Here is a 13,341-nt window from a genome sequence, read left to right as displayed (position 1 = left end):
TCCATCCTCCGCCACACTGAACCAAGGGTGAAGGCCAGCCGGGCCGCCTGCACCGCCTTGTCCACATCAGCCTGTAGAAGAGAAACAGTTTAATGATTGAATCAGCCTGAGGTAGAGAAACAGAGAAACCGTATCCAGTACACAGTTTAATGATAGAACCTTATCCAGTTAACAGGTGTTTCTCCACCTCCACTGAGACAAATAAAATGTGTCTGTCTATTCCGAATGATACTTAATGGATCTTCCATTAGCATGTTTAAAGCTTGTTCTGCTTCGGTTATTCCACACAGAGGTGCTGATTTAGGGAAGGAGAGGAGGAACTGCCGAGCCAGAGAACCAAACCACATTAGACTAAACTCCCAACCCATTTGCTTTCCTTATTTTTTGGACACATAACTCACACATGGACAATGCATGAAGGAGGGGATGCCAGGGCAGAGGTGGTAGGAAACACGTGTGGAAAACCCAAGCGTAGCTCTGTGTAACAAACATCTAATTCTCAAACACTCCAAGGGAAAATACCTGTGTTTTCATTTCTGAAAATATAAGATATGGGGAATGCAGAAACTACAGATTTGTTTTTATTTTCTACAATACCTTCTCTGCTTCTTGGACCTCACAGATCTTCTCTCCGCTGGCGGGGTTGTAGACTGGGAAGGTCTTTCCGCTCACAGAGTCTTGCCACTCATTGTTGATGAAAATCTGAAGGGAGAAAAGATGCAGCGTTCAGTGCACAGGATGGAGAGGCCCATGTGAGAGGGAAAATCTGGTTCTAGCAGCAGCTCTGTTTCTCTCCAGACACTATTCAGCCATTCCTGCTCTAAAGAGGCACGGGGGCCCTGGTATAACATTTTAGTTGTGCAGTTTTCTCAACACACAAATTCTCAATCAAGACAGAAGTATTTATCTGATCAAATAAGAAATGTGCTGTTAAAAAACATTATGTGTTTTATGATTCGATTATTGGGATCAGTTTGAGAGGGAGCATAATTGGTAGGTTGATGTCCAAAGTGAATCATTGGCATTGTGTGTTATATTATTCAATAAAAATGTATTGTTTTGTTACCGTGGCGCAACTAAACCAATAATCTATTCAGTAACTAATTGTAGTTCCTGATAAAACAGTCTAGTGAGASTGAGCCTGGCTCCTACCAGTGCGTCTCAGTTCTTGTGTAAGGGGGGAGGCAGGCGGGCAGGGAGGGAGGGAGGGAAGGAGGTAAAGGGAAGAATCTGTGGAAATGTGGACAGAGATTCCTGCCTGCCCGGCATGGCTCTCTGGGGAGTACTCCAACATCTAGACAAAGAGGTGGGGGAGAGATAAATCCCTATCAGACACTAGACACCCCCTCAATCTCTCACACACACACACACGTACGTGCGCGCACACACACACACACACACACACACATACACATATACACACACACACACACACAGAGAGACACACGTTTCACAACATCGCTGCTCGTTTATGAGATCATAAAACACGGGCCACACTTGGTTTCTGAGATGCGTTAAAGCAAGCCGTCCGTTAAACAACCACCTGGGATTCCAAACGGACTCTTTTCAAGCTCGATAAAGACCCAAAGAAAAATAAATGTTTAGACAAATAACAGAAATGGGACATATCTCAAGGAATTGGCCTGAGTGAATATGTTTAATAACAGTCATCTGAGCTTTATTTTAAAAGCCCCCTAACAAACTGGTGTGATTTGATCATAYAWATGTGACGGATGTCTTATGTAARAGTAAGGTAAATAGAAGATGTCTCAGTCCCGTTGGCTTATTGACATGTTTGGGTCTATCACAGCGMCTCCTCAGACACTGTTTTTAATTRATGTCAGTCTGTCTGATAGATGGGGTGTTAAGAAAACATCTGCTGGCTTAAATCCTCCTGTATACACATCTGCTCTTACCATACTTTTATTTGAGAGGGAGAAAAGATACACTGAGAGCAGAACTGAAAGCAGGGTTCAAGTGTCCCGCTGGCCCAGGCCTCTCTAGCTCTACAACATGGTTACCAACGTAAACTTAGAGGCTTAAGTACAATTTAATTGGCTGTAAACTGTGAGGAGTGTTTACTTTAGGGCAGGTATAAAATGCCAGCGCGCTTGGAAACCATTGAAGAATCAGCACACAGACATCACTCTCACTCCCTTCCACTCACTCTCTCCTGCAGTTGGCTGCTTTACAAGAAGAACCTTGCACATGAATAACTCATGTTTGAGTGTTTTAGGTGTTCGGTATCTGCCTGTACCACTCTGTGGGCCATACCATACAGCCTTGTATAACACTTCAATTAATCTGCATTAGCCTGCCCTGAACGCTTCCTCACACACACAACAGATAGAAACAGGCCCACTGAGGGTCCTCGTCCAACACATCTAAGCACAGCACACAAAGTGGGCCCACAGCCATTTCAGATAGCAGAATCAACACAGGCCCCCAGTGGGCTCTCTCCCATCCACAACCCAGTCTTTATTAGTGGGCTCTCTCCAGGCCACAGCTCAACCTTCTCAGTGAGTTCTCTCCCAGCCACAGCTCAACCTTCTCAGTGAGTTCTCTCCCAGCCACAGCCCAGCCTTGTCAGTGAGTTCTCTCCCAGCCCATCCAAACCAAGTGTTCTCAGGCGCCTTCCATCGGGGGCCACCTTTAATCTGACTCTCATTAAGAGCACTTCATAAAAGTGTCAGTGACGACGAGGAGCTGAGGGCCTGCTACAAAAACAGAAAGCCCTATAGAGCACGGAATTAGTTTTAAAATTTATAGGGGCCACTGTAGTAGAACGCCCTAAATCAGGGGAGCCCCCTGAAAGCCCYGACAGTCTGAGCAAGAATGCAGTCCGTGGGTAGCTTTATGCACGGCGTAACCCCTCTCACAAGGCACCGCCGAAGGAGAGGGGATAAAACAGGGGAACAGTGGACCAGGCCGCCATCTAAATCATGGCTAGGAAAGGACAACCATCAGCCACCGTTTGGCTCGGCCCTCTCGGGGCTCAGGGGGCCCTCTCGGGGCTCAGGGGGCCCTCTCGGGGCTCAGGGGGCCCTCTCGGGGCTCAGGGGGCTGTTAGACTTTTGTCTCGTCCCATTCAGAGAGTTGATTAAGACGACAAGGCTGCACACTAAATCAACTCTCAACGTTTCTTAAAATTGCTTTTAGGTTCATTTGGAAACGAAGGGAAAAAAACTAAGATGGAAACTCAAGTGCAAAAGTGCAAATTTTGAAATGATGTGTGTTTTCTTTTTGGTTTTCCCATCCCCCCGTGGTGTCCTTGCTCTCACCACACATGCCGGTTTCATTTGTATAGAAATCATTATTCCCATATAAGTACTCACTGCATTTGATAATGAGCCATTATAAATAAATTGACCATGTCTTAGCCCCAATCAAGTCTAGCAAATTGAATAAAATGATGCTACAGTACTAGTCAAAAGTTTTACTATTTTCTACATTGTAGAATAATAGTGAAGACATCAAAACTATGAAATAAAATATACCGAATCATGTAGTAAGCAATTTTTTTTTAAACAAATCAAAATATATTTTAGATTTTAGATTATTCAGAGTAGCCACCCTTTGCCTTGATGACAGCTTTGCACACTCTTGGCATTTACTCAACCTGATTCATGAGGTAGTCACCTGGAATGCATTTCAATTAACAGGTGTGCCTTGTTAAAAGTTAATTTGTGGAATCTCTTTGAGCCAATCAGTTGTGTTGTGACAAGGTAGGGATAATATACAGAAGATAGCCCTATTTGGAAAAAGACCAAGTCCATATTACGGCAAGAACAGCTCAGATAAGTAAAGAGAAATTACAGTCCATCATTACTTAAAGACATGAAGGTCAGTCAATATGGAACATTTCAAGAACTTTGAAAGTTTCTTCAAGTGCAGTCGCAAAAAAACATCAAGTGCTATGATGAAACTGGCTCTCATGAGGACTGCCACAGGAAAGAAGACCCAGAGTTACCTCTGCTGCAGAGTTACCTGCCTCAGAAATTGCAGCCCAAATAAATGCTTCACAGAGTTCAAGTAACACACACATCTCAACATCAACTGTTCAGAGGAGACTGTGAATCAGGCCTTCATGGTTGATTTTCTGCAAAGAAACTACTACTAAAGGACACCAATAAGAAAAAGACACTTGCTTGGGCCAAGAAACACAAGCAATGGACATTAGACCAGTGGAAATCTGTCCTTTGGTCTGATGAATCCAAATTTGAGATTTTTGGTTCCAACCGCAGTGTCTTTGTGAGACGCAGAGTAGGTGAACGGATGATCTCCGCATGTGTGGTTCCCACCGTGAAGCATGGAGGAGAAGGTGTGATGGTGTGGGGGTGTTTTACTCGTGACACTGTCAAGGCACACTTAGCCAGCATGGCTACCACAGCATTCTGCAGCGATACTCCATCCCATCTGGTTTGCGCTCAGTGGGACTATCATGTGTTTTTCAACAGGACAATGACCCAACACACCTGCAGGCTGTGTAAGGGYTATTTGATCAAGGAGCGTTATGGAGTGCTGCATCAGATGACCTGGCCTCCACAATCACCCGACCTCCACCCAATTGAGATGGTTTGGGATGAGTTGGACCGCACAGTGAAGGAAAAGCAGCCAACAAGTGCTCAGCATATGTGGGAACTCCTTTAAGACTGTTGGAAAAGCATTCCAGGTGAAGCTGGTTGAGAGAATACCAAGAGTGTGCAAAGCTGTCATCAATGCAAAGGGTGCCTACTTTAAAGAATCTAAAATATATTTTGTTTAGTTTAACACTTTTTTTGGTTACTACATGATTCCATATGGGTTATTTCATAGTTTTGATGTTTTCACTATTATTCTACAATGTAGAAAATAGTGAAAATAAAGAAAAACCCTAGAATGAGTAGGTGTGTCCAAACTTTTGACTGGTACTGTATGTCAGTCCCAAAGCCTGTTTTAAGATGATAACTGATATGGGAAAGCTATATGTTGTGTGTATTGTGCAACTAGGAAAGAAAACAAGTGGTGGGATCCAGACCTCTCACAGTACACCAACATGAAGACGACTGCTAAAAATGCATAGAACCTTTACACTGAATGAAATCAATCGATTTGTGTTTACAAGGAACTGCTTCAAGCTGTGTGGTTTCTCATTATTTGGTCAACACGCAGGCCATTTTGGTATTACAGAAAGTTGGCAGAGTTTGTGCTCCCGGTGCAGCCGTGACATCTGATCCTCCTACAACACAGAGAGAGAGAGCTGCCTGGCGTGGATGGGAACTGGACAGTCTRCAGATAGGTCAACACTTTATGCATGGGCCACAGGACAGCTGCAAACATTTAGCAACCCCCATGTTTTTCTGTTAAAACTGTCAATCTCACAGTGCTGACAGTACTTGTCTGTTTGGCTGATGAAATGATGAGACATGCGCGCATGAAGCCAACGATGAACATAAGGGCTACAGAATACAAGTTTCTGATCACGTCAGTGTGGCTCTATTATTCACTATAAAGGGCACAAAATTTCAACAAAAAAATATGCTCTGCTTATCTACAACATGCTCTCAATGCAATGGGACAATGTGGTTATCATCTCGACCAAGCAAAAGGTAGATATATAGGGGAGTCCCCTGGGAATACATGTGCAATCAGCAGACATTGAGAAACTAAAGAGTAATGTTCCGTCAGTTCAGTGAAGTCAAGGCGCAGTCCTGCTGATCCATTTCTCATCTGCCACTGTGCTCTCTCTGGAGGCTGCTCCACAACTGCACTAGGGAGTGAAGGCAGGCAGGGGATGCCAAAGTACTCACTGCAGCCAGCAAAACATCTGTTTGGCCTCTAGCGTCTTCTCATGGCTCACACGCTTAAGGAATATTTAATGGGACTCATTTCTCGTCCATTTTCGGGAGGCAGGAGAGAGTAAAAAACATACATATATGTTTATACACAACAGGCCAAGATTCCACAGCCAGACGGATCCTGATCAGGGCACCTGCAGCTTTTGTCTGCACAGGAAGTTTCATATCCTTTCCTATCACAGGACCTCTATTTCCGTTCTGTTTTCTGGATCTGTTTCAATACATTTATAATTACTACTGTTTCAAGCGAGGGGGGGGGTATGTGAAACTGGAGCCCAGTTGGTGTTTTTTCCCCAGTCCTCCTGACACCAAAGAACTTTCATGTTTTCCATTCACACACCCGGAGACAATGCCACCCTGCTCTCCTGTTTGTGGAGGGGACGACCCCGCTGTCACCGACTGGCAAACATCTTTGTCTTGACTGTGTGTGTGGTGAGAAAGTTGAATCTTTTCCCCTTCACTCCTTAATGCGAGAAACAGAAATTCAATAGGAAACTGTGTTTGAATATGAATTGTCATTTGTTCAAATGGATGGAASATGCGGGAGTTGGAGTTGGGCRGCACAGCCTCTTCTAAGCCGCCATGTGGTGCCAATGTCTACAGAGTCTGAGATTGACACTCACCGAGGTACACTGAGTTTGTCTTTCAATCAGCTGTATCATCTGCGCAGATTTCAAACATAACATTTATCCTAATTAAATAAATATCTGYGTTAAAGAAATAGCCTAATTTCATAAAATAATATTAGGGATATCAAATCCCAGATTTTCATAAAGAGCATAAGCCTTTAAGACTGAAAGACTTAACCATACTTTTCTAAGGGTTCAAATGATCAAATTATTACATTGATGTAAGAATCTAATATTCTATGCTTCCACTACATTCTGTCAGTGGGAGAAATAACACAAATAAATGTAATCTGGGTAGAATATAACTACAGTGATCCACTAGTGATAAGGGGTGACTGGGGCCTGGTGACTATGACTTCATGTCTGGCAGACTTCTGCTCTCTGTGTATCTAAGACTCTCTAGAGGGGAGAGTTTTTTTATGGATATCAGAGGATTTATGGAGCCAGCAGTTTTTCACAATGACACCATAAGGATTTACATGTCCCATGTCAACCGGCCTGTAGACTTAAGGTATAGAAGTTAATGGGATAACCTCCCTGTCACCGGACTTCCTTAAAGAGTGATTAAGAGACAGGCAACGCGATGTTGACGCCTCTGCTCAGATGATAATTTACACTCACTGCACAAACAGCCATTTCACACCGACGGACATATTCATGGTACCGCAAGCTCACCCTGTCACAACCAGGGATGTGTATAACTACGTTTGTGACTGTGCGTCTGAGAGAAAGAAGGGGGAGAGTGTGAAACGAGAAAGAGAGGGAATCGGAGAGAGAGAAGAAGAAAAAGAGAACACTCGCTGTGCTAGTTGTGATAAATCATTCAGGCTCCCAGTATCCTCTACCTTGGGGTTTGTTTGATGTTCATCGCAGTAAGATGGTGGTTTTGAAGTGAAAAACTCCAGAAGTGCAGGTCAGGCTTTGGCAAGGCAGGGCACTGACCCACACTGTGAGACAGGCCCATAATTTACAGCCCAGTGGACAGCACCTAGCATTGGGGAGCCCCAGCCTTCATCTGTACTATCTCAATCAGTGACGGATTGATGGGGCCTCTTCCATTCATCCACACTGACTGACTGACTGGACCTCTCCTCACAGATTAGTTTACAAAACTCTTCCTCGCTTCAATAGACAGGTTATAGGTTCCTATTAGGGCCAAAAGTGTCAGCAATTGCACAATGAGTTAATTTAAGCCAATCTTGAAAATAAAAGCCATTATTTATATTGGGAAGCTATATAATGAGCATGGCAACTGCGTCTAGTTAAAGTCTGGTATGTTTGAACATTGTGAAGGTAGCATATGAATAGCTCTTCCTGTTTTCACTGCATTTGACACAGTTGAAAATTAAACCCTATTTGGATTACGGTCCAAATTCCTCTGCCAGGATTCACTGATTTACAGTCCTCATTCCCCACAGTCTATGTATGTTTACAGGTGTAGGATCTTAATTTGAGCACCCTATTGCAGGAGAACTGCAATGCAGAAAATGTAAAACTTGTGGTGTATTTGAGGTTTTGAAAGGCTTCTGAAGTTTGTAATATCCACTTTGAAATGTTCGACTTGATTTTCCCTCAAGAAAAATTGATCAATCTCTACAAAAATGTCCATGAATTATAATTATAATTTTCTCAAATCAAGATCCTACATCTGTATTAGTACACTAAACTACAACCGTGCTATGGTGACTCCAATTACCATTAACTTCAGTTACTTATGTCCTGCTGACAATGAGGAATCCCTGCATAACAGTTTTATAGTAAACAATGAGAGAAAAAATGTCTATAACCTTGGCCGTTCAAACATTATTCAGTGTCATACACACTAAGTATCAATTCAAACACATTTTGTGAACTCAACTTTGCATTTCCAGGTGTCTCTCTCAACAACTTGAAGGAGAATGTGCCAGAAATGCTCCTTCCCTCCATCTCTAAAGATTTATTCTTCTAGGTGTCTGGTTTAACGACTCCTAATCATTGAGCGGTGTGAGAAGCCACCCGGGCCAGAGAAATCACTCACTAAAACCCTGAGAACACTGTCTCTGTCTCCATTCATTAACTATACACCACACAGTTGATCCTTCTCCTCTCTCTCCCCGCTCTGCAAAAAGCTAAAATCATCAATAAATGCCCATCAGGGTAGGTTAATTTATGGCTTCCTTCGTGGCGCTATCAGCCCTGTGGACTACCTCACAGACGGAGAGCTCTAAAGCCGACTCTCCTGTGACCATTCAAATGCTATGTTTTTATACTAGCTTGGTGTCTTACTACCCAGCTGGTTTCAGGCCACAAGCTATGGTGAAGTGGGGGTAGGGTGGATGGAGGAACCGAGACCCAAGCACCCTCTTTTTACGGCTGTAGCTACAGGAGAGCGGGGGTGTGAAAAAGTGAGATTTTTTTTATAACAAAGCAAAGGGAGACCTGAGCAGACCTTGCAAAGTTTCACTGATCTGCACAATCCCACGCAGGGAGGGAGATAGCTTAACTGACACGTTCACACAAATGTCTCTTTGACGGCAAACAGTTCATGGCTCAGTGAAAGGGACAAGGGGCAAAACGTCTATGGCGATGACACCTCTCTATCTCACACCTCTCTACAGTCACTGTTGGTGCTAAACATACTATGGGCATATCTTCAGGGACACACTATTGGTAACCTTCGTGTGTAAAACAAAACTGTTGACTGAAAAAAATGCATGCCCAGTCATGGTGACTATCTCAAAGTGTATTCATATTCACTTATCAATGATCATGTTTAAGAGTAAGTAGAAAAAACATCAACATACTCAAACTCATGTGAGACCAAGGAAACAATTCTAACCTGGAGTGTAAGGAGCTGCGTTATAAGCATGTTCATTCTCAGCTCTCTACTGGACGTCTGGCTGCAAAAGGCAGAGGCACATCACACAACTAGCCTACAAGGAGTGGAAGAATGCGTAGGGCTACACAGAGAGCATGCGCCCACAGTCCTGAAGGCCAGCTCTCTCCTAGCTATAGACTCTGCTCGCAGTGTTCATTCTCCCCCTGGCAGGCAGGCGGTGGGGTGGATAGAACATGAACAGGGTGTGAGGAGAGGAGCGCCTGCGTCAGGGGTGGCCATAAATCAGTGATCTCCTRCCCCCCATGTCCACCAAACCAACAGGGACTGGATGATTCAAATTCCTGGGGGTTAATTCACCAAGGCCTGCGCTCCCTAAAGGTTCTCCTATACATTCCACCGTTTGCGTGCATTCTTTTAAATAATACTAAGCATTAGGGAGGTAGAGAGAGGGAGAGAGGGACGGAGAGCTGATAGCATGATTGTGCACATAAGGCAGGCATGCTAAACCAGCTCTCCTCTTATGGCGAGTAGACCACTGTAAGTTGCTTGTTGCCTCAGCGAAGTGCCCTTTGAACTTACAACAACGAGGTGTGAGGCTAACACTGATTATAACTCTGTACTTACATATTGCGCTGTTATGGAGCTCTCCTCAATAAGAAGTGCCCTTTACTCACACTCATGGCAATAAAAGCATTGAATTTCAAACTGCAGAAGCGACCATGCTACAGCAAACAGACAAACATCCACATATTATACATGTTCGGATGGTGACTCTACAGTTAGGTCCTAGTGATTTGATTAAGTGTATACCAGCATTAAATAAAGGGGAGTTTAGAAATAGCCTATACTGACATCACAGGGCCTATATTATTCTCATTAATGTAATCCTCAAAATGCAAGCRTAAAATGTGTTAAAAATAATGACAAAAAATATGACACTTTCAGAGGACGCCCTTGGAGTCTGATTCCTGCTATTGCTGTGTAGGCCTAATTAAACGCCCACAGAGCCCATAATAACCAACCACAAGTGTAACCGCACAAAAAATACATTGAAATACCATTCAAATACAATTTATAAGCTATAGTGTACACATGAAAATAAAATATGTAGGAAATATTAGACTTGTGATTGAAATAGGTCTTCACATGTCATTGAGTGTTCTTGAAGAGTCATGCGGACTTCTAAGGACAACAATGGACTAGAGCACCAAGACTTTGCAATTCATTCCGTGAATCTAATAACTTATTCGGAATCACAGTGAAATTAATAGAATTTACAACATGCCTAAGGCGTTCTGAAACGAGTTAAATTGCTTATTACAGCAGGCAAAGAAACCAAAATCTTCCTCATTTTATGAGGAAGTTGAATAAAATTTGTTTAAATACATATTTTGAAACGAAAAAAGCACACTTAACATAAAATATTATAATATGGCTATAAAATGTATATCAGACCAAACCATGGATTTTTGCAACAACAAAAATATCTTCCAAAGTGAATATTTTCAATTCAACCGTCTTTTGAAATTACAGGTGTGAATGAATCGACACTCATCACAGCAACACGGTAATTTTTCAAATGTTATTCAAGTGATATAAGATACCTGGGAATCATGTTTCTAATCAATAAATAGTTAATAACATGCGATTATTATTAATCACATAACGGTAGGTTAAGGGACGTTAAGGGACGTTAATTCTATCTGGACAGAATTGCGTAACGACAACATTCTATCTGAAAAAATGCTGACCTTTACTAAATGACTGCTGTCACCTGTGATAAATACTATTCATTGTAGCCACTGCAGATGACATATAGACTACTTGAGTCATGGTGAATATAAAAGTGAAATAAAAACCACCTGTGCAATATAATTATGTTGGCAACACTGTTAATCATTCAACCATGTCTTGGAGATGACACTCGATGTGGCCGTATGTGATAACTTTTAGAAAAGTTTCACACATACTGTACGCCACATGTTGATGAGCTATATACTATGCTATGAGTTGAGTTGAGCAATGAATGTGAGCAAAGATCTGAAACAAATTTTACAACGGTAAATCCAGAACTTGAATGAACATTTTAAACCTGACTCAATCACCTGTACTGTGGGGAAAGACATTGCCTGAATTGGGCAGTTCCACACTTTGAAAATGGTGCGCTATCTATCCTCTACAGACAAATACCTTTTGGGGGGAAATATTCTGCATACGAGAAGAGATATGATACATTGAACATAATATGTGACTYGGAGTAAAAGTTTAAGTTGTTTCACAGACCTTGGTGTACTTGATCTCCGCGTTGGGCACCGGCGAGGGCATCAGCTGGAGAGATGCCATGAGCGCAGCGGCATCGRCGTCGGTCTTCACTTCACCAGGGAGTTCGATTTTACTGGAAGTCATCGCGCCTGCCTCCGTGTGTCTGTTGCAGATGCGTCTTCGTTTTTTTCTACTGATTTCTGATTAGGACTTTGGAATCCTTCCTGTGTTTATAACCAGGTGTCAGCCGCGGTCCATTTTTATTGGGTAGAGAACAGGGCCGTCCTCCTGATAGAATTAAAATCTAGCTTAATTTACATAAACGAACCCAGCCATCCATGTTGGGGAGGGAAAGTACTTATCACAATGTCTCTCGTTATAAGTCAAAAGGAAACGCATTGAAATCGACATGATATCTGTATTGAATAGATAGACCCAGTTTAAACACACTGACTTACATTTAAGATATTATAATGAATACACTAATACAAAATGGGATCAGAGTAAGATGTTATAATTGAAGAAGTGGTGCTTGTGGTATTTACGAGATAATTAAACACCTTGGTAAATGGCAAGTGTGAAAGCAATTCCTTAAACGACTATTTAATAAAAACAACATGCACAGACTTGAGCAGTAAAGACTCCACCGTGCGCCTTTAAGTAAACGAACCTTCTTTATATGAAACTTGTGTGAAAGAGAGATTCTGAACTTTTTTCTCTCCAGATATGGGTCTATAATAGGCAAATGTAGAGTATTTTTAAGTACCCGGATAATTATTGTGTAGCTAACACTTCAATCTATTAATGAAATATCAGTGACCTTATTGCCATTAAAGGTRATAAGAAGCATACGAATTAATCCTGATGCTGGACTACTTAGAACAAACCCGAATGACATAATGTATTTATTCTTTAGCTACACTTGTCATATTTAAGTGTGATGTCTATGAATAAGGTCCGTTTGCCACATATTTCATCAACTCGCCTGTTACACCATCCCCACAAGGTCTTAAGATGTTATTTAGTGTGGATTTAAAGCTATCACTATTATTTCCTAGTCTGTTGATGAGAGGCATCTCTCCTGTGGTGATAATCCCCTGTTAGCATTCACTTCAAACTTCCCAATACACATTTGAACGATTTAAGTCGGCTCAAGCAATGTCTCAAAAATAAAAGGAATTACACGGATATTTACACCTCGGGAGTGATGGTAGGCCTACTAGGCAATTGCTCACATCTCAAGAAAGGCCTATAACAATTTTGGCCTAAAATAGTTAACTAATAAAACCAAAAATGATTGACATCGCATTATTGCTATTGGGTCAAACTTTTTTAAACATTTTAAATGTATCAATAAATTGAGTGATTGGAAGCAAAGCTCTTATACCGGCATGAGTAATCTCTCATCACGGAGATTTAGGCCTACGTCCTAAAATATAAGGTATATACTTTATAATGTTGGTTGGGTGAGTTTATTTGAACTCTCTCATGTGATTCCATGTTTTGATAATACATCTACCTGCTACATGAAATTATTTAATAAGGAAGCCTACTAGGAAATCCACAAGGCCTAAATGTAGAATTTCATTCTCTTAAAATACAATGTTCTTGATAGCTTTTTTTTAGCAATAACATATTGGATAATCCCACTTTTTATTCATTTATTCCAACCTAATGGCTACTTATTGATGAACATCTATACAATAGTCTATAGGTTACTGTTGTTGGACATCTATCTAGTGGAGAAGATACATTCTTACTGTGACATGGCTTTCCACATGCCTTGAATATATTG

General features: G+C 41.9%; 1 protein-coding gene across 1 annotated transcript in view; it reads right to left on the bottom strand.

The window, feature by feature from the left end:
- Positions 1-11,766, bottom strand: part of LOC111974440 (retinal dehydrogenase 2-like) — a 31,037-nt gene extending 19,271 nt beyond the window's left edge. The window contains exons 1-3 of the mRNA XM_070447391.1: positions 11,568-11,766; positions 598-702; positions 3-71 (exon numbers count right to left, since the gene is read on the bottom strand). Coding sequence (XP_070303492.1) covers positions 3-71; positions 598-702; positions 11,568-11,690 — 297 coding nt within the window. The 5' untranslated portion in view covers positions 11,691-11,766. The remainder of the gene's footprint in view (positions 1-2; positions 72-597; positions 703-11,567) is intronic.
- Positions 11,767-13,341: the final 1,575 nt, after the last annotated feature.

This window comes from Salvelinus sp. IW2-2015, linkage group LG15 (assembly GCF_002910315.2).
Source record: "Salvelinus sp. IW2-2015 linkage group LG15, ASM291031v2, whole genome shotgun sequence".
In the NCBI taxonomy this organism is placed as follows: domain Eukaryota; kingdom Metazoa; phylum Chordata; class Actinopteri; order Salmoniformes; family Salmonidae; genus Salvelinus; species Salvelinus sp. IW2-2015.
The sequence above is the reverse complement of the archived record's forward strand: the minus strand, read 5'-3'. Positions and strand labels throughout refer to the sequence as shown.